The following is a 19,295-nucleotide window of genomic DNA, read 5'->3' as shown; positions in this document are numbered from 1 at the left end:
TGAGAAGGTTTTGCTGAGGAACCTACACGTGGCCCTTTTGATGTCTCTGTTCCTTATACTGTAGATGAAGGGATTCAGCATAAGGGTGACCACAGTTTATACCACTGAGGCCACTGCATCCTTCCTGAGATTGTTAAACAGCTGAGCTGAGGTACTCACCAAGGTCTGTTCCTTAAAATAAGCAAGCAACTGTCAGGTGAGAACCACTGGTGGAGAAGTCTTTATATATCCCACCTGATGAGGGCACCCTCAGAAAAGAGACAAGAATTTTATAGTAAGAAAAAAAGATTCCTGATGTAGGGAGAAAAACAGAGATGGCACCAATAATACACCTGACTATACTCTTTGTGTGTCAGAGCAGAGAAGGGTCACAGAATAAACTAGAGATTTCTACATCCTAGAAGCAGATAAGTTGTAACATAATCAGATTCTGAACCTGAGAATCCAAAAGGCTAACCAAAATAGACACCAAAACTAAGGAGCAACAGAGGCGCGGGTTCATGACAACCCTGTAGTGCAGTGGGTGACAGGTGGCCACAAGCCTGTCATAGGCCATCACAGGAAGAAGAGTACTATCCATGTACCCCAAAACATAAAAGTAGAGATCTGTTGTCAGGCAGCCTGCATAGAGGGTGACACTGCTATTAGTTTGGATGTTCACAGTCATCTTAGGGATGGTGTTGGAGATGAAACCAATGTTAGCCAAGGACAGGTTGGAGAGGAAGAAGTACATGGGGGTGTGGAGGTGAGGGTCAGAGGTGACAGCCAGGATGATGAGTAGGTTCCCCAGCACGGTGACCAGGTACATGGACAGGAAGAGTCCAAAGAGGAAAGGCTGAAGTTCTGGATCATTGAGAGGCCCAGGAGGAAGAATTTTGAGACAGTGGTTAGATTTCCAGTTCTATGTAGCTTGGCTATCTTTGGGAAACAAAAAGACGACTGGAAAAATAGGAAATACATAAACTGTCATGTAGCACTATGTCTATATTTTGGATTCAACCAACTCATTTCTAAGATTATACACCGTTGTTCCTTCAGCAGTGTTTCTCACTGTGACAAATTCTATTTGCTTAGAATTTTTCATCCGTGATTTCTGTATTACACACGTCTGTCTATAAACTCTTAGATTATAAAACTTCATGAAAAGTGAAAGGAAGCAAGAACATTAGAGTTAATATATCTATGATCTTAGTTAAATATAGCCTACTTCTTTAGAAATAACATATAATGAGAGATTCCCTTCCCCTTCTAAGAAAATATATAATAATTAAAATATAAAGAAATTAAGTCATTTATATAAATCTTATTTTCTTCAAATACAGTTTTAGGCATTTCCTTCATTTAGAATATTTAGAAATATCTATGAAATGCAGGACTATGTCATCTGGATTCTGAATTAAAAATGAATATTCATAATCAGAACACAGTTTATTTGATATTCAGAGTTTTATCATCTTTGATTTTCTGTCTTCCCTCCTTCATGAAATAGCGATTACTCAAATATTAGAGGTTATCTTCTAGAACTCATTTAGTATATACGTCATACCTTTGGAGGAGGTCAAATTTCAATCAATATTGTTTAATTAACTGCACATGATCTAATGTGTTGGTGACTACAAAGATGGTATTCCTGTGCACAGCATTGTCAATGATTACATGATAATGAAATTTAAGAAACCCCCTTGAAATTTTTTATCTTATACAGATTATTTGTTTCAATACAGTCTCTCTCTTTTTTTTTTTCAGTACCATCTCGATTAAATGTCTGATGTGTGAGACCACTTTACATTTTTGGACTCTGTTCTGTACTGGCAGAAAAATATTGCTTCATTGTTTTTTTTTTTTTTTCAGTTTATTGAAATTATTGACAAAATGCATATTTGGGTTGTGCCACTTGAAAGTCTTTAAAAGATGTACAAAATGATGATTTAATACACATACACATGGAGAATAATTACCACAGTCAAGTTAAGTAATGTATCTGGAAGCTCACATATTTTCTATTTGTGTGTGTGTGTAGTACCAGTTAAGCAAATCTCTCTTAGCAGATTTCATGAACACAACCAGAATTATTAGCTATAGTAACCAGGCTATTTATTAGATCCCAGAATTTATTCAATTTATAACTGAAAGTTTGTACCCTTTTTCTAACATTTCTCACTTTCCTTACCACAAGTCCTCACAACTACAGTTCTAATCTATGGTCCTAAGAGTTCAATTTTCTTCTACACCTAAGTGAGATCATAGTGAATTTGACTGACTGTGTCTGGTGTATATATTTTAAAAAGCATAATATTCTCCAGATCCATCCATGTTGTCACAAATGGCAGGATTTCCTTCTTCGTATGGTTGAGTAATAGTCTATTGTCTTTATATACACACCATATTTTTCTACCTGCTCATCTGTCAACAGACACGTTTTCATACTTTCACTATTTCAAATAATATCACAATGACAGGGGAGTGTAGATATCTCTTTGAGGTTCTGACTTCATTTCTTTGGCATCTACCATGACGTGGTGTGCTGGATCCTAAGGTAGTTCTACTTCAGTTTGCTCCTTTTTTTAATTTTTAAAGAAACCTCCTTTCTGTTTTCTGTAATAGCTGTACAAATGTTTTTTCCCATCAACCAGGTACAAGGGTTTTCTTCCCTCCACACCCTCACCAACATTTGTTGTTGTTTTTAAATAGTAGCCATCCTAACAGATGTGAGGCGATATTTAATGTAGATTTTGACCAACTTTTCCTGATATTAGCAATGTTGAGCACATTTTCATATACCTGGTAGTCTTATTTTCCTGATCATAAACTCTTATTTACATTGAAGAGCTTAGCATAAGGAAAATTCCTACAGCCAGGTGAGAATGCAGACCTCTGCATGTGTGCATGCCTGCTAACTTGCTTCAGTCATGTCTGACTCTTTGTGACCCTACGGACTGTAGCCCCCCCAGGCTCCTCTGTCCAAGTGATTCTCCAGGCAAGAAGACTGGAGTGGGTTGCCATACCCTCCTCCAGGGATCTTCCTGACCCAGGGATTGAACCCGAGTCTCTCGTCTCTCACATCTCCTGTGCTGGCAGGTGGGTTCTTTACCACTGAGCCAACGGGGAAGCCCCCTCTAAGTCTAGTTAACAGAATTTCATATCAGTGCTTCCTAATAAAGGAATTGCAATCTTATACTTCTGTGTCCATTTGATTGATGATTTGCATGTGCTTATTTTAAAATACACAACAACCCTAGCTTCATCTAGAATGAATTTCAGTATCTCTACATGTGTGCTTTTTGGTCACCCTAATGTGAAGCTGGACTTCATAAACACTGCCTTAAAATATCGCCCAACTTATATAAAGCTCCATGAATATTACCTATTATTATTCTCATCAATACCCGCTACTTATTTTTAAAATATAAACATTAATTAGTATATGCTTCAATCTCATACTTGATAAAGATTTGAAATATTAATGATATGGTTTAACTTTTCTTGGAATTTCAGCTCCATCTCATTCCTCTGCATACACATCCCCAAAAGGAACCAGTGTCATGAAGTTGATGAGTATTATTTCCTTGTCAGTGTTTCCATAATGTCAATTTCATTTATGTATCCATAACTAGCTTCTTAAAATCTTCCTTAAACAGAATACTACCCTTATTGCCTCTAAGATGCTCTTGTTTACCACAACTTTGAGGTTAAGTCTCCTTGTGAAATACATAAAACTACTTCAAACATTTACCTGATGCACATTATCATGTAAGGATATACAATATTTTCTTTATTGCATAAATTTATGTTTATATGTATTGATTTAAATTTAAAAATTTAAAATATATGTTTTGAATTCATTTAAAATGCAATAATATATAATTTGATATATTTAATTTATATATTAAATAAATATTTAATTTACATTATATATATACCATATTTGTCATATTACTTATATTAGTTTATTCTCAGATAACCTGGAAAGGGCATGGTAATCCACTTCAGTATTCTTGCCTGGAGAATCCCATGGATAGAGGAGCCTGGCATGTTATAGTCCATGGAGTTGAAAAGAGACATGCCTGAAATGACTTAACACATACACACATTCTCAAATAATCCTACAAAAATTCTTGTATCTTTCTTTGTATTGTATGATGAGAACTTGTATATATTATGTGAGTGGTGATTAGTTTTTCAATTTCTAACAATTGGTATATAATCAGGTTTATTAATGTTCAGATCAGATCAGATCAGTTGTTCAGTCATGTCCGACTCTTTGCGACCCCATGAATCGCAGCACGCCAGGCCTCCCTGTCCATCACCAACTCCCGGAGTTAACTGAGACTCACATCCATTGAGTCAGTGATGCCATCCAGCCATCTCATCCTCTGTCGTCCCCTTCTCCTCCTGCCCCCAATCCCTCCCAGCATCAGAGTCTTTTCCAATAAGTCAACTCTTTGCATGAGGTGGCCAAAGTACTGGAGTTTCAGCTTTAGCATCATTCCTTCCAAAGAACACCCAGGGCTGATCTCCTTCAGAATGGGCTGGTTGGATCTCCTTGCGGTCCAAGGGATTCTTAAGAGTCTTCTCCAACACCACAGTTCAAAAGCATCAATTCTTTGGCACTCAGCCTTCTTCACAGTCCGACTCTCACATCCATACATGACCACTGGAAAAACCATAGCCTTGACTAGCCAGACCTTTGTTGGCAAAGTAATGTCTCTGCTTTTGAATATGCTATCTAGGTTGGTCATAACTTTCCTTCCAAGGAGTAAGCGTCTTTTAATTTCATGGCTGCAGTCACCATCTGCAGTGATTTTGGAGCCCCCCAAAAAGAAAGTCTGACACTGTTTCTACTCTTTCCCCATCTATTTCCCATGAAGTGATGGGACCGGATGCCATGATCTTCGTTTTCTGAATGTTGAGCTTTAAGCCAACTTTTTCACTCTCCTCTTTCACTTTCATCAAGAGGCTTTTGAGTTCCTCTTCACTTTCTGCCGTAAGGGTGGTGTCAGCTGTATATCTGAGGTTATTGATATTTCTCCCATCAGTCTTGATTCCAGCTTGTGTTTCTTCCAGTCCAGTGTTTCTCATGATGTACTCTGCACATAAGTTAAATAAACGGGGTGACAATATACAGCTTTGACGTACTCCTTTTCCTATCTGGAACCAGTCTGTTGTTCCATGTCCAGTTCTAACTGTTGCTTCCTGACCTGCATACAAATTTCTCAAGAGGCAGATCAGGTGGTCTGGTATTCCCATCTCTTTCAGAATTTTCCACAGTTTATTGTGATCCACACAGTCAAAGGCTTTGGCATAGTCAATTAAGCAGAAATAGATGTTTTTCTGGAACTCTCTTGCTTTTTCCATGATCCAGCGGATGTTGGCAATTTGATCTCTGGTTCCTCTGCCTTTTCTAAAACCAGCTTGAACATCAGGAAGTTCACGGTTCACATATTGCTGAAGCCTGGCTTGGAGAATTTTGAGCATTACTTTACTAGCGTGTGAGATGAGTGCAATTGTGTGGTAGTTTGAGCATTCTTTGGCATTGCCTTTCTTTGGGATTGGAAAGAAAACTGACCTTTTCCAGTTGTGGCCACTGCTGAATTTTCCAGATTTGCTGGCATATTGAGTGCAGCACTTTCACAGCATCATCTTTCAGGATTTGGAATAGCTCAACTGAAATTCTATCACCTCCACTAGCTTTGTTCATAGTGATACTTTCTAAGGCCCACTTGACTTCACATTCCAGGATGTCTGGCTCTAGGTCAGTGATCACACCATCGTGATTATCTGGGTCGTGAAGATCTTTTTTGTACAGTTATTCTGTGTATTCTTGCCATCTCTTCCTAATATCTTCTGCTAATGTTAACTTTCTGTATTTGTTGCAATACAAAAATCATTTTCTATAAACTAAGTACCTGGTGACAATTACTTAATATGTGCAAATAGCATTTTCATCTTTTATACATAATATTTTCAACCATAGAAATCAATGCTGGACTGCAAAACATGACTGTTCATAGAAAACTCAATAATCTACCATGTTAGTGTCGATATAGTTCATGTAAATTACTGCCTCATTCCCATAATTCACAGGTAGACTCACTAAACCAAAAGAGAATGAATCAGTTCTCCTACCTTCATTTCACATCCTGGACCAATAGAGCAGGTTAGAAAAGAAATGCTTATGAGCTACGGTGGAGGGGACTGACAATAGGTGGATTTGTCACAGTTTTAGTCCTGGATCTTCCCTAAAACCTAGATCAAGGTTTTAATCCTTTTGTCTTTTACCCCCTGTATGTGGAGTGTGCTTCCACCTCTCTGTGCTTCTGTTCCTTTCTGGAAAAAAAGAGTCTAACATCCACTTCTGCAATTATGTCATAGCCAAGACACGTTTGGAACTTATACATATTTGGTCATTTAATAAAGAATTTAAAGCATTGTTAAGATAATGTGTTTAGTAATGAAATGCAATACCAGATTTAATGATGTTTTCTGGTTTATATGGCAAAGAGATCAAAGCCTTTCCTGTCTCAGAGCATCACAGCATGGAATGAAATGAAATATAAAATATGTCTCAGTTCATGCAATTAGATGTACCATGTCCTTCTTTCCTGACTCTTTTTTCTCCATATTTATGAAAATTTCTGCAATGCTTTTTCAATCATTGAATCCTGCAGATGCTATTAAATGGAAGATAATAGGTCTCATTGAAAGTTCATGACCTAGACACAAACAAGCACTATTTTATCTTGTCTCTGGTCCTATGGGACATTCTGAAAAGGATGAAACACAGCAGGACCCTGTGGTCCTTCCCTCCATATCTTCTGCCTGCCTTTTGACTGTGGAAAAACTTTAGTCAAAGAATAAGTGTAATTAGAGAAACGAGAACATGCAAAAACAAGGAAAACAGTCAAAGGAGACCAAATAATAATAATATTCATTAAGTATAGTCAAGGACCTTTAGTTCCTCCTCGAGGGCTATAGATGATATTCTGAGCCTTATTCTGTGAACTGTCTTACTGAAACCCTCACCAGGTGGAGAAGTTAACTACATGGATCAGACTGTAGCCATGACATATGCTGCCACAGTTCCGAGAACTGGCCTCAAAGAAATGAAAACAAACTGACTCTGAAAATGAAGATTAACTGTACCTAAAACAACTATGATGATGCTGGTCAGACCATCAGTGACCAATTTGAAGATGACTGTCAGAGCTGACTGTACTATTTCCACATGTAGCCCCCTCCCTCAGTCTATAAAACTCTTCCCTACTGACTGTCAGTGAAGGGGAGTCAGCCTTTGGATAGATGTCAGTTCAGTTCAGTTCAGTCGCTCAGTCGTGTCCTACTCTTTGCGACCCCATGAATCGCAGCACGCCAGGCCTCCCTGTCCATCACCAACTCCCAGAGTTCACCCAGACTCATGTTCATCGAGTCAGTGATGCCATCCAGCCATCTCATCCTCTGTCGTCCCCTTCTCCTCCTGCTACCACCCACCAGTTGCCTATATCTGAAGTAAAGCAAATTTTCCTTTCCATCAATCTGGCCTGTTTATTGGCTTTTGAGCAGTGAGCAGCCAGACCCTACCTTTCAGGAACAAGTCTATGGTGTGGAAGTCATATTGCTTAACTTTTTTTTCTATTAAAAATGAAAGAATTTGTTCAATATTTAATTTTTTTTAAAAAATTCTTGGTGCTTCCTCTGTAACAACAAAGTATAGGGTCTGGGGAATCAGAAATAAATGAGCCTCAGTCATTTCACATAGTTATTGCATAGAAGGCATCCATTATTTGTTTAGTCTTACTTCAGTGGCGTTGTATCAATAAGGAATCAACACATTTGACAACCCTCAGAGATACTCAGAGATACTATGATACTCAGATATCTCAGAGATACTATGAAATTGCCCCATAATATGCTAAGAATAAGGGGAGCACACAGGATTCAAAAACAAATTGTCAGTCTCTGAGTTCCACACACTAATTTTGTTGTTTCCAGACTTTCTGAAAGGTTTAAGCAAAGATGAAAATGTGAAAAGGTTAGTCTCAGTCATGTCCAACTGTAGCCTCTGTCCATGAAAGTCTCCAGGTAAGGAAAGAGGAATGACTTGCCATTTCCTTCTCTAGGGGATCTTCCCAACCCAGGGATTGAACCCAGGTCTCCTCCATTGAAGGCAGATTCTTTACAGTCTGAGTCACCAGGGAAGACAAAGGTACCAAGGTCTAATCAGAGATATGTCTGAGGTCTATTTATTGATGTTTTTATTTTCTGAGTAAAGATGAACAACAAGACTCTGACTTTATATTTCCTTTTGTGATTGAGTAGGTGGATTATAAATGTGGGTGAGGAAGTGAACAGTTAAAATCCAGGAGCAGGATAAGCAGATAAATCTGCCTTGAAGTGTCTGGGTTCCTTCTATCAGTGAGTTTGCTGGTGATCTCACCCACCCCTCCTTCCTATGAGTGATGCAGCAAGTGCAGCCTTTGTGTCCTCTGGAAAACTCCAAAGGGAAGGGTGTGGCAAGCAGGCAGTCTCTTCCAGGACTGCCCAGTCATGTCGCTCTGGGTTTGCAGGGGGCACTATCTAGGTGCCCTTTGTCTGGAGGAAATCTGCCCAGATTCACTGGCTTCAAATCTGGCTTCAACCCTTTCTAACTCATGACCTGGTAAAAGTTGCAGAAAATGCTGTGAGCCTTTCCTTTTCTTAAAATGCTAATGAGGGCTTCTCTGATGGTTCAGTGGTTAAGAATCCACCTGCCAATGTAGGGGACATGGGTTTGATTCCTGTCCCAGGATCCCACATGCCCTGGGACAAGTAAGCCCATCTGCCACAACTACTGAGTCCATGCTCCTTGAGCCCATGCTCCACAAGAGAAGCCACAGCAATGAGAAGCCAGAGCACTGCAACTAGAGAGTAGCCCCCTCTTTCTGCAACTAGAAAAGTCTGCGTGCAGCAATGAAGACCCAGCGCAGCTAAAACAAGTATTAATAATGTGTCTGTACTTATAATTTGGAGGGGTTATGCAGATGAAATCAAACAACATACATAAAACACAGACCTCAGTGCCTGGCTCTGGGGATGACCTCAGCAACAGTACATGATATTATGGTTAATGTTATCTTCCTTATCATCCTCATCACTGCTTTCAGGATCATTAGAACTGCTTATGTGAAGTTTAGAGACCCATGTGCTGCTATAGTTGGAGAAATGCCAGCCAGAATCAGAACCAAGAATTAGACCTCTGAATGAGAGTTCTAACAACCTAATCAGAACCAAGAACTTAAACTTCATAGGGCTCTGATCCAAAATCTTGTATATCAGTGCCCTCTCAACTTTCCATCTCTATTGTCATGTTTGTTCCTCCTGAACAGAAAATATTGCTCCCAGTGGTTCCTCCTTCAATCACTGTCTCCCCTTCAACACTTACTGGGCTGGGCTGCATCTCTGCTGGAGCATGACCAAAGAGCATAGACTCATGACCCCTCTCCTGCCTGATGTGTGACGAACTCTCAGGGTCCCTTCTCAGGATGGGCAGGAAGACAGACTCAGGTGGGGAACGTCCAATGCAGGTGCTTCCAAATGGAGGAGACACAGGTATAGATCCACACACTTAGAACTGGCAAACTAATGTGTAGATGGCACCAGCCAATTATTTACATTGATATGACCTAGGGCTTAATGCACAAAGGGTATAATTAGCCAGTTGGTCCATGTTGTCCCAATCTCCTTTTTAATATTAGTGGAAAAGGGGAAAAAAAAAGAAAAGTGAATATCCTTAGGAGGGTCTGGGATCCTCTCTCCTCAGGTGGAGGTCCACTTTTACTTCTTCCTTCCAATTAGCAGGATTTTATCATAAATTTCAGGTTTTTGTTTTTTTAACCACTTTAACATGAAATTTTGATATCTGTAAATCCATTGTATTTCATGTGAAATACATGCAGCATTAGGTCTACACCAAGGATGTAATACCGTTTCCATTTTCTCAGTTATTATTTGTCTCTAAGTATAACTGGGAACTTTCTTTGTAGCTCAGTTCAGTTCAGTTCAGTCGCTCAGTCATGTCCAACTCTGCGACCCCGTGAATTGCAGTAAGCCAGGCCTCCCTGTCCATCACCAACTACCGGAGTTCACTCAAACTCACGTCCATCAAGTCAGTGATGCCATCCAGCCATCTCATCCTCTGTCGTCCCCTTCTCCTCTTGCCCCCAATCCCTCCCAGCATCAGAGTCTTTTCCAATGAGTCAACTCTGCGCATGAGGTGGCCAAAGTACTGGAGTTTCAGCTTTAGCATCATTCCTTCCAAAGAACACCCAGGACTGATCTACTTTAGAATGGACTGGTTGAATCTCCTTGCAGTCCAAGGCACTCTCAAGAGTCTTCTCCAACACCACAGTTCAAAAGCAACAATTCTTTGGTGCTCAGCTTTCTTCACAGTCCACCTCTCACATCCGTACATGACCACTGGAAAAACCATAGCCTAGACTAGATGGACTTTTGTTGGCAAAGTAATGTCTCTGCTTTTGAATATGCTATCTAGGTTGGTCATAACTTTCCTTCCAAGGAGTAAGCATCTTTTAATTTCATGGCTGCAATCACCATCTGCAGTGATTTTGGAGCCCCCAAAACATAAAGTCTGACACTGTTTCTACTCTTTCCCCATCTATTTCCCATGAAGTGATGGGACCGGATGCCATGATCTTCGTTTTCTGAATGTTGAGCTTTAAGCCAACTTTTTCACTCTCCATTTTCACTTTCATCAAGAGGCTCTTTAGTTCCTCTTCACTTTCCACCATAAGGGTGGTGTCATCTGCATATCTGAGGTTATTGATATTTCTCCCAGAAATCTTGATTCCAGCTTGTGCTTCCTCCAGTCCAGCGTTTCTCATGATGTACTCTGCATAGAAGTTAAATAAGCAGGGTAACAATATACAACCTTGACATACTCCTTTTCCTATCTGGAACCAGTCTTTTGTTCCATGTCCAGTTCGAACTGTTGTTCCTGACCTGCATATAGGTTTCTCAAGAGGCAGGTCAGGTGGTCTGATATTCCTATCTTTTTCAGAATTGTTCACAGTTTATTGGCATCCACACAGTCAAAAGCTTTGTCATAATCAATAAAGCAAAAATAGATGTTTTTCTGGAACTGCCTTGCTTTTTCGATGATGCAGTGGATGTTGGGAATTTGATCTCTGGTTCCTCTGACTTTTCTGAAACCAGCTTGAACATCTGGAAGTTCACAGTTCATTTATTGCTGAAGCCTGGCTTGGAGAATTTTGAGCATTACTTTATTATTTTTTTTAAAATTTTATTTTATTTTTAAACTTTACATAATTGTATTAGTTTTGCCAAATATCAAAATGAATCCACCACAGGTATACATGTGTTCCCCATCCTGAACCCTCCTTCCTCCTCCCTCCCCACACCATCCCTCTGGGTCGTCCCAGTGCACCAGCCCCAAGCATCCAGTATCGCGCATCGAACATGGACTGGCAACTCGTTTCTTACATGATATTCTACATGTTTCAATGTCACTCTCCCAAATCTTCCCACCCTCTCCCTCTCCCACAGAGTCCATAAGACTGTTCTATACATCAGTGTCTCTTTTGCTGTCTCGTACACCAGGTTATTGTTACCATCTTTCTAAATTCCATATATATGCGTTAGTATACGGTATTTATGTTTTTCCTTCTGGCTTACTTCACTCTGTATAATAGGCTCCAGTTTCATCCACCTCATTAGAACTGATTCAAATGTATTCTTCTTTTTTTTTTTTGACAAGATCTTTTTTTTTTTTTTTTTTTAATTTCTTTATTTTTAAAAATAAACCCTCCTCCCTCCTCCCTCCCCATACCATCCCTCTGGGTCGTCCCAGTGCACCAGTCCCAAGCATCAAGCATTGTGCATTGAACCGGGACTGGCATCTCGTTTCATACATGACATTTCACATGTTTCAATGCCATTCTCCAAAATCTTCCCACCCTCTCCCTCTCCCACAGAGTCCATAAGCCTGTTCTCTACATCAGTGTCTCTTTTGCTGTCTCGTATACAGGGTTATTGTTACCATCTTTCTAAATTCCATATATATGTATTAGTATACTGTATTGGTGTTTTTCCTTCTGGCTTACTTCACTCTGTATAATAGGCTCCAGTTTCATCCACCTCATTAGAACTGATTCAAATGTATTCTTTTTAATGGCTGAGTAATACTCCATTGTGTATATGTACCACTGCTTTCTTATCCATTCATCTGCTGATGGACATCTAGGTTGCTTCCATGTCCTGGCTATTATAAACAGTGCTGCGATGAACATTGGGGTACACGTGTCTCTTTCCCTTCTGGTTTCCTCAGTGTGTATGCCCAGCAGTGGGATTGCTGGATCATAAGGCAGTTCTATTTCCAGTTTTTTAAGGAGTCTCCACACTGTTCTCCATAGTGGCTGTACTAGTTTGCATTCCCACCAACAGTGTAAGAGGGTTCCCTTTTCTCCACACCCTCTCCAGCATTTATTATTTGTAGACTTTTGGATCGCAGCCATTCTGACTGGTGTGAAATGGTACCTCACAGTGGTTTTGATTTGCATTTCTCTGATAATGAGTGATGTTGAGCATCTTTTCATGTGTTTGTTAGCCATCTGTATGTCTTCTTTGGAGAAATGTCTATTTAGATCTTTGGCCCATTTTTTGATTGGGTCATTTATTTTTCTGGAGTTGAGCTGGAGGAGTTGCTTGTATATTTTTGAGATTAGTTGTTTGTCAGTTGCTTTATTTGCTATTATTTTCTCCCATTCTGAAGGCTGTCTTTTCACCTTGCTTATAGTTTCCTTTGATGTGCAGAAGCTTTTAAGGTTAATTAGGTCCCATTTGTTTATTTTTGCTTTTATTTCCAATATTCTGGGAGGTGGGTCATAGAGGATCCTGCTGTGATGTATGTCAGAGAGTGTTTTGCCTATGTTCTCCTCTAGGAGTTTTATAGTTTCTGGTCTTATGTTGAGATCTTTAATCCATTTTGAGTTTATTTTTGTGTATGGTGTTAGAAAGTGGTCTAGTTTCATTCTTTTACACGTGGTTGTGCCAATAAAATGGACAACGTGGAAGAAATGGACAAATTCTTAGAAAAGTACAACTTTCCAAAACTCGACCAGGAAGAAATAGAAAATCTTAACAGACCCATCACAAGCATGGAAATTGAAACTGTAACCAAAAATCTTCCAGCAAACAAAAGCCCCAGTCCAGACGGCTTCACAGCTGAATTCTACCAAAAATTTAGAGAAGAGCTGACACCTATCCTGCTCAAACTCTTCCAGAAAATTGCAGAGGAAGGTAAACTTCCAAACTCATTCTATGAGGCCACCATCACCCTAATACCAAAACTTGACAAAGATGCCACAAAAAAAGAAAACTACAGGCCAATATCACTGATGAACATAGATGCAAAAATCCTTAACAAAATCCTAGCAATCAGAATCCAACAACACATTAAAAAGATCATACACCATGATCAAGTGGGCTTTATCCCAGGGATGCAAGTATTCTTCAATATCCGCAAATCAATCAATGTAATACACCACATTAACAAATTGAAAAATAAAAACCATATGATTATCTCAATAGATGCAGAGAAAGCCTTTGACAAAATTCAACATCCATTTATGATAAAAACTCTCCAGAAAGCAGGAATAGAAGGAACATACCTCAACATAATAAAAGCTATATATGACAAACCCACAGCAAACATTATCCTCAATGGTGAAAAATTGAAAGCATTTCCTCTAAAGTCAGGAACAAGACAAGGGTGCCCACTTTCACCATTACTATTCAACATAGTTTTGGAAGTTTTGGCCACAGCAATCAGAGCAGAAAAAGCAATAAAAGGAATCCAAATTGGAAAAGAAGAAGTAAAACTCTCACTATTTGCAGATGACATGATCCTCTACATAGAAAACCCTAAAGATTCCACCAGAAAATTACTAGAACTAATCAATGACTATAGTAAAGTTGCAGGATATAAAATCAACACACAGAAATCCCTTGCATTCCTATACGCTAATAATGAGAAAACAGAGAGAGAAATTAAGGAAACAATTCCATTCACCATTGCAACAAAAAGAATAAAACACTTAGGAATATATCTACCTAAAGAAACTAAAGACCTATATATAGAAAAGTATAAAACACTGGTGAAAGAAATCAAAGAGGACACTAATAGATGGAGAAATATACCATGTTCATGGATTGGAAGAATCAATATAGTGAAAATGAGTATACTACCCAAAGCAATCTATAGATTCAATGCAATCCCTATCAAGCTACCAACAGTATTCTTCACAGAGCTAGAACAAATAATTTCACAATTTGTATGGAAAAACAAAAAACCTCGAATAGCCAAAGTGATCTTGAGAAAGAAGAATGGAACTGGAGGAATCAACCTACCTGACTTCAGGCTCTACTACAAAGCCACAGTTATCAAGACAGTATGGTACTGGCACAAAGACAGAAATATAGATCAATGGAATAAAATAGAAAGCCCAGAGATAAATCCACGCACATATGGACACCTTATCTTTGACAAAGGAGGCAAGAATATACAATGGATTAAAGACAATCACTTTAACAAGTGGTGCTGGGAAATCTGAGCATTACTTTACTAGCATGTGAGATGAGTGCAATTGTGCAGTAGTTTGAGCATTCTTTGGGACTGGAATGAAAGCTGACCTTTTCCAGTCCTGTGGCCACTGCTGAGTTTCCCAAATTTGCTGGCATATTGAGTGCAGCACTTTCACAGCATCATCTTTCAGGATTTGAAATAGCTCAACTGAAATTCCATCACCTCCACTAGCTTTGTTTGTAGTGATGCTTTCTAAGGCCCACTTGACTTCACATTCCAGGATGTCTGGCTCTAGATGACTGATCACACCATCGTGATTATCTGGATCGTGAAGATCTTTTTTGTACAGTTCTTCTGTGTATCTTGCCACCTCTTCTTAATATCTTCTTCTTCTGTTAGGTCCATACCATTTCTGTCCTTTATCAAGCCCATCTTTACATGAAATGTTACCTTGGTATCTCTAGTTTTCTTGAAGAGATCTCTAGTCTTTCCCATTCTGTTGTTTTCCTCTATTTCTTTGCATTGATATCTGAGGAAGGCTTTCTTATGTCTCCTTGCTATTCTTTGGAACTCTGCATTCAGATGCTTATATCTTTCCTTTTCTCCTTTGCTTTTCGCTTCTCTTCTTTTCACAGCTATTTGTAAGGCCTCCCCAGACAGCCATTTTGCTTTTTTGCATTTCTTTTCCATGGGGATGGTCTGATCCCTGTCTTCTGTACAATGTCATGAACCTCAGTCCATAGTTCATCAGGCACTCTATCTATCAGATCTAGTCCCTTAAATCTATTTCTCACTTCCACTGTATGATCATAAGGGACTTGATTTAGGTCATACCTGAACGGTCTAGTGGTTTTCCCTACTTTCTTCAATTTAAGTCTGAATCTGGCAATAAGGAGTTCATGATCTTTGTAGCTCAGTCATTAAAATATCTGCCTACAATGCAGGAGACTGGGATTTGATTCTGGCATCAGAAAGATCCCGTGGAGAAGTAAATGGTAACCCACTCCAGTATTTTTGCTTGGGAAATTCCATGGACAGAGGAGCCTGACAGGCTACAGTCCATGAGGTCGAAAAGAGTTGAACATGACTTAGTGACTAAGCCACCACCAAGGATAACTTATTTTCTTTTCCTTAGTCTTTGCTTTGGTTGGCATTTTGTAGGATGGAGATTTACATGGTTTTATTATTTGCTTATCTGAATATGTCATCAGCTCTAAGTTTTTGCTCTAATTGTATACATTGGCATATTAGAAAACTATTGATTTGTACACATTTGTTGGTAACTGGTACTTAATTAAATGGCTTCCTTGGTGGTGCAGTGGTAAGCAATTCTCTTGGCGATGCAGGAGATGCAGGAGGTATGGATTTGAACTCGGGGTTGGGAAGATCCCATGGAGAAGGAAATGGCAACTCACTCCAGTATTCTTGCCTAGAAAATCCTAAGGACTGAGGAGCCTGTGAAAGTGGAATGTGGAAGTTGCTCAGTCATGTCCAACTTTTTGTGACTCCAAGGAATTCTCCAGGCCAGAATACAGGAGTGGGTAGCCTTTCCCTTCTCCAGGGGATCTTCCCAACCCAGGGATCAAATCCAGGTCTCCCACATTGCAGGCGGATTCTTTACCAGCTGACCCACAAGGGAAGCCCAAGAATACTGGAGTGGGTAGCCTATCCCTTCTCTAGTCCATGGGCTTGCAAAGAGTCAGACATAATTGAGCAATGGGCATGCATGAATGAATGTAAGAACACAAGATGGTAAACAGAGCAGTGATTTTAAGAGCCCCAGCCCAAAGCAAGTGCAGAAGTGTGAGTTTGGAGCAGAGACAGTAGCTTCATATCCAGCACTTACACCCAACTCTATGGTGTAGAGAGAGACTATATGTGAAGAATAATGATTCAGAAAGGGGAAAATTCCCTGTTGCCATCGTAAGCTCTTCATATCTTCCCACCTTGAGTTCTGATCATTGTCCAAGAGCTGTTAGGATTCAAGGTGCACAAGTCATCCTGGAATCAAAGATATGACTGAAATCAGAAGTTCTAAACCTTGTCCAGACTGGAGCCTTTTAAGTGCTTTTAAAAATCCTCAGGATACACTCAAGTATAATATCAGTCTCTGGTTGTGAGACCTAGTTGTCTGTGTTTTTTTTTTTTTTTTAATCTCAGTTTTACTTATTTATTTTACTTTACAATATTGAATTGGTTTTGCCATACATTGACATGAATCCACCATGGGTGTACATGTGTTCCCCATCCCGAACCTCCCTCCCTCCTCCCTCCCCATCTCATTCCTCAGGGCTGGTGTCAGTGTTTTTAAACTTCCTGATGATTTCAATAATAACCAAGGTTGATGTCACATATAGCCTGTGTAAATAGACTTCAAACTTGAGAAAATTTTATGGAAAATACATCAGAGCTGTGAAAAAAGATGTGAAATTTAAATATACAGAAAGAGTTATTCATCTTTTCAGGATCCTTGGACCACAGATAATGAACAATAGAATCACCATAGATGAAAACTACACAATAATGCCATGATTAAAATGGACAAAAGATCCTAGAAGTCTCCCCCAGTCCCATTAAAACAATACCAAAAGAAGAAACACTCAGTTGTTCAGCAAGGAGAGGCATCAAGGCCATGAGAGCTACAAAAATGATGAGATGAAAGAGGTAGGATTTCAGGTCAACATGCTTAGTTTTACTGCATTTTCCAGCCTATACTCCAAATAGGTGGCACAGGGACTGAGCTTAGATTATTTTTCTGAGAAACCTCCACATGGCCCTTTTGATGTCTTGGTTCCTCAGGCTGTAGATGAAGGGGTTCAGCATGGGGGTGACCACAGTGTACACCACAGAGGCCACTGCATCCTTCCTGGGAGATTGTGAAATGGCTGAACTGAGGCACACACCAAGACCTGTTCCATAAAATAAGCAAACAACTGCCAGGTGAGAGCCACAGGTGGAGAAGGCTTTGTATTTCCCACCTGATGAGTGAACTCTCAGAATAGAGGAAAGAATTTTACAGTAAGAGAAAAAGATTCCGGAGAAAGGAATAAAACCAAAAATGGCACCAACAAAATACACGACTATGTTATTTTTGAGCATGTCAGAACAGGTAAAGTTGAGCAGTTGAGAAGGGTCACAGAAGAAATTAGATATTTTCACATCCTTGAAGCAGGTAAGTTGTAACACAATCAAATTCTGCACTTGGGAGTTCAAAAGGCTAACAAAAAAAGACACTGAAATTAATTTGCCACAGGTGCATGGGTTCATGATGACCTGGTAGTGCAGTGGGTGACAGATGGCCACAAACCTGTCATAGGCCATCGCAGACAGAAGCATACAATCCATCCCTCCAAAGAGGATAAAAATGGACATCTGTGTCAGGCAGCCTGCATAGGAGATGACTCTGCTGTGAGACTGGATGTTCACAATCATCTTGGGGACTGTGGTGGAGATGAAACCTATGTCTGCCAAGGATAGGTTGGAGAGGAAGAAGTACATGGGGGTGTGAAGGTGGGGGTCAGAGGAGACTGCCAGAATGATGAGTAGGTTTCCCAGCATGGTGACCAGGTACATGGATAGGAATAGTCCAAAGAGGAAAGGCTGAAGTTCTGGATCATCTGAAAGACCCATGAGGAAGAATTCTGATACATTTCTTAGGTTTTGTGGTTCTATGTAGATTGGACACCTTTTAAAAAAGAAAAGAATTAGTGGAAAAAAGGAAATAATTATATGGTCATGCAGTACTGTGTCTGTGTTTTGGATTCTAGGAATTCGTTTCTAAGATCATTCACTCCAGGGTCTTCAGCAATATATCTCAGTGTGACAAATTCTATCTGCTCAGAACTGTTCCTTCATTGCTTTCTCCTTCTCCACCTCTCTCTATACACAGTTATTTCGTAGGTCCTGGACTGAAGGATAAAAGAGGTGCAAGAATGTTGGAGATACTAAATCCATGATCTCAGTAAAAAATAGTCTTCTCTTTAGAAAAAATCTAGAATGATAACTGCCACCTCTAAGAAAAAGTAATATATGTATAATTATGGCTGATTCCCATTGTTGTATGGCAGAAACCAATACAACACTGTAAATCAATTTTCCTCCAATAAAAAAAGAAAAATATTCAAATTGAAAGAAAGTGAGGCATAGTTATATAAATATTTTACTTAAATACAGTCTAGAAATTTCCTTTATTTAGAATATTTGTAAGCACTCTATGAAACATAGGACTGTGTCATCTGAATTCTAAATTTAAGATTAACAGTCAGAAAACATTTTTGTGTCATAGTAATCTTCATAATTTCTTATCATGTTTTGATTTCCTGAATTTCCTGTTTCAAACAATAAGTATTTACTCAAAAATGAGAGTTGTCCTTTAATTAATTAATTAATTTGAGAGTTGGCTTTTAAAAAGTCATTAAGTATATACTTCATACCATTGGTTTTGCTGGAATCAAACTACAAGAAGTATGGTCTCCTTAAGTGTACATAATGAAACATTGCTGAGGGCTGCAAAAATGATGTTAGTACACGTGAATGTGAAAGTAGCTCAGTAGTGTCTGACTCTTTGCGAACCCATGGATGTAGTCCACGGAATTCTCCAGGCCAGAATACTGGAGTGGGTAGCCTTTCCCTTCTCCAGGGGATCTTCTCAACCCAGGCATCGAACCCAGGTCTTCCATATTGCAGGCAAATTCTTTAC

General features: G+C 39.4%; 1 protein-coding gene and 1 pseudogene across 1 annotated transcript; both read right to left on the bottom strand.

The window, feature by feature from the left end:
• On the bottom strand, window positions 1-900 carry OR7E197P (olfactory receptor family 7 subfamily E member 197, pseudogene; annotated as a pseudogene).
• On the bottom strand, window positions 17,339-18,226 carry OR7E188 (olfactory receptor family 7 subfamily E member 188). Its single transcript, NM_001390489.1, has one exon. It carries the CDS (start codon window positions 18,224-18,226, stop codon window positions 17,339-17,341), a length of 888 nt encoding a protein of 295 aa, NP_001377418.1.
• Window positions 18,227-19,295: the final 1,069 nt, after the last annotated feature.

Source organism: Bos taurus, chromosome 7 (assembly GCF_002263795.3).
Source record: "Bos taurus isolate L1 Dominette 01449 registration number 42190680 breed Hereford chromosome 7, ARS-UCD2.0, whole genome shotgun sequence".
In the NCBI taxonomy this organism is placed as follows: domain Eukaryota; kingdom Metazoa; phylum Chordata; class Mammalia; order Artiodactyla; family Bovidae; genus Bos; species Bos taurus.
This window is presented reverse-complemented; position numbering and strand designations above follow the sequence as displayed.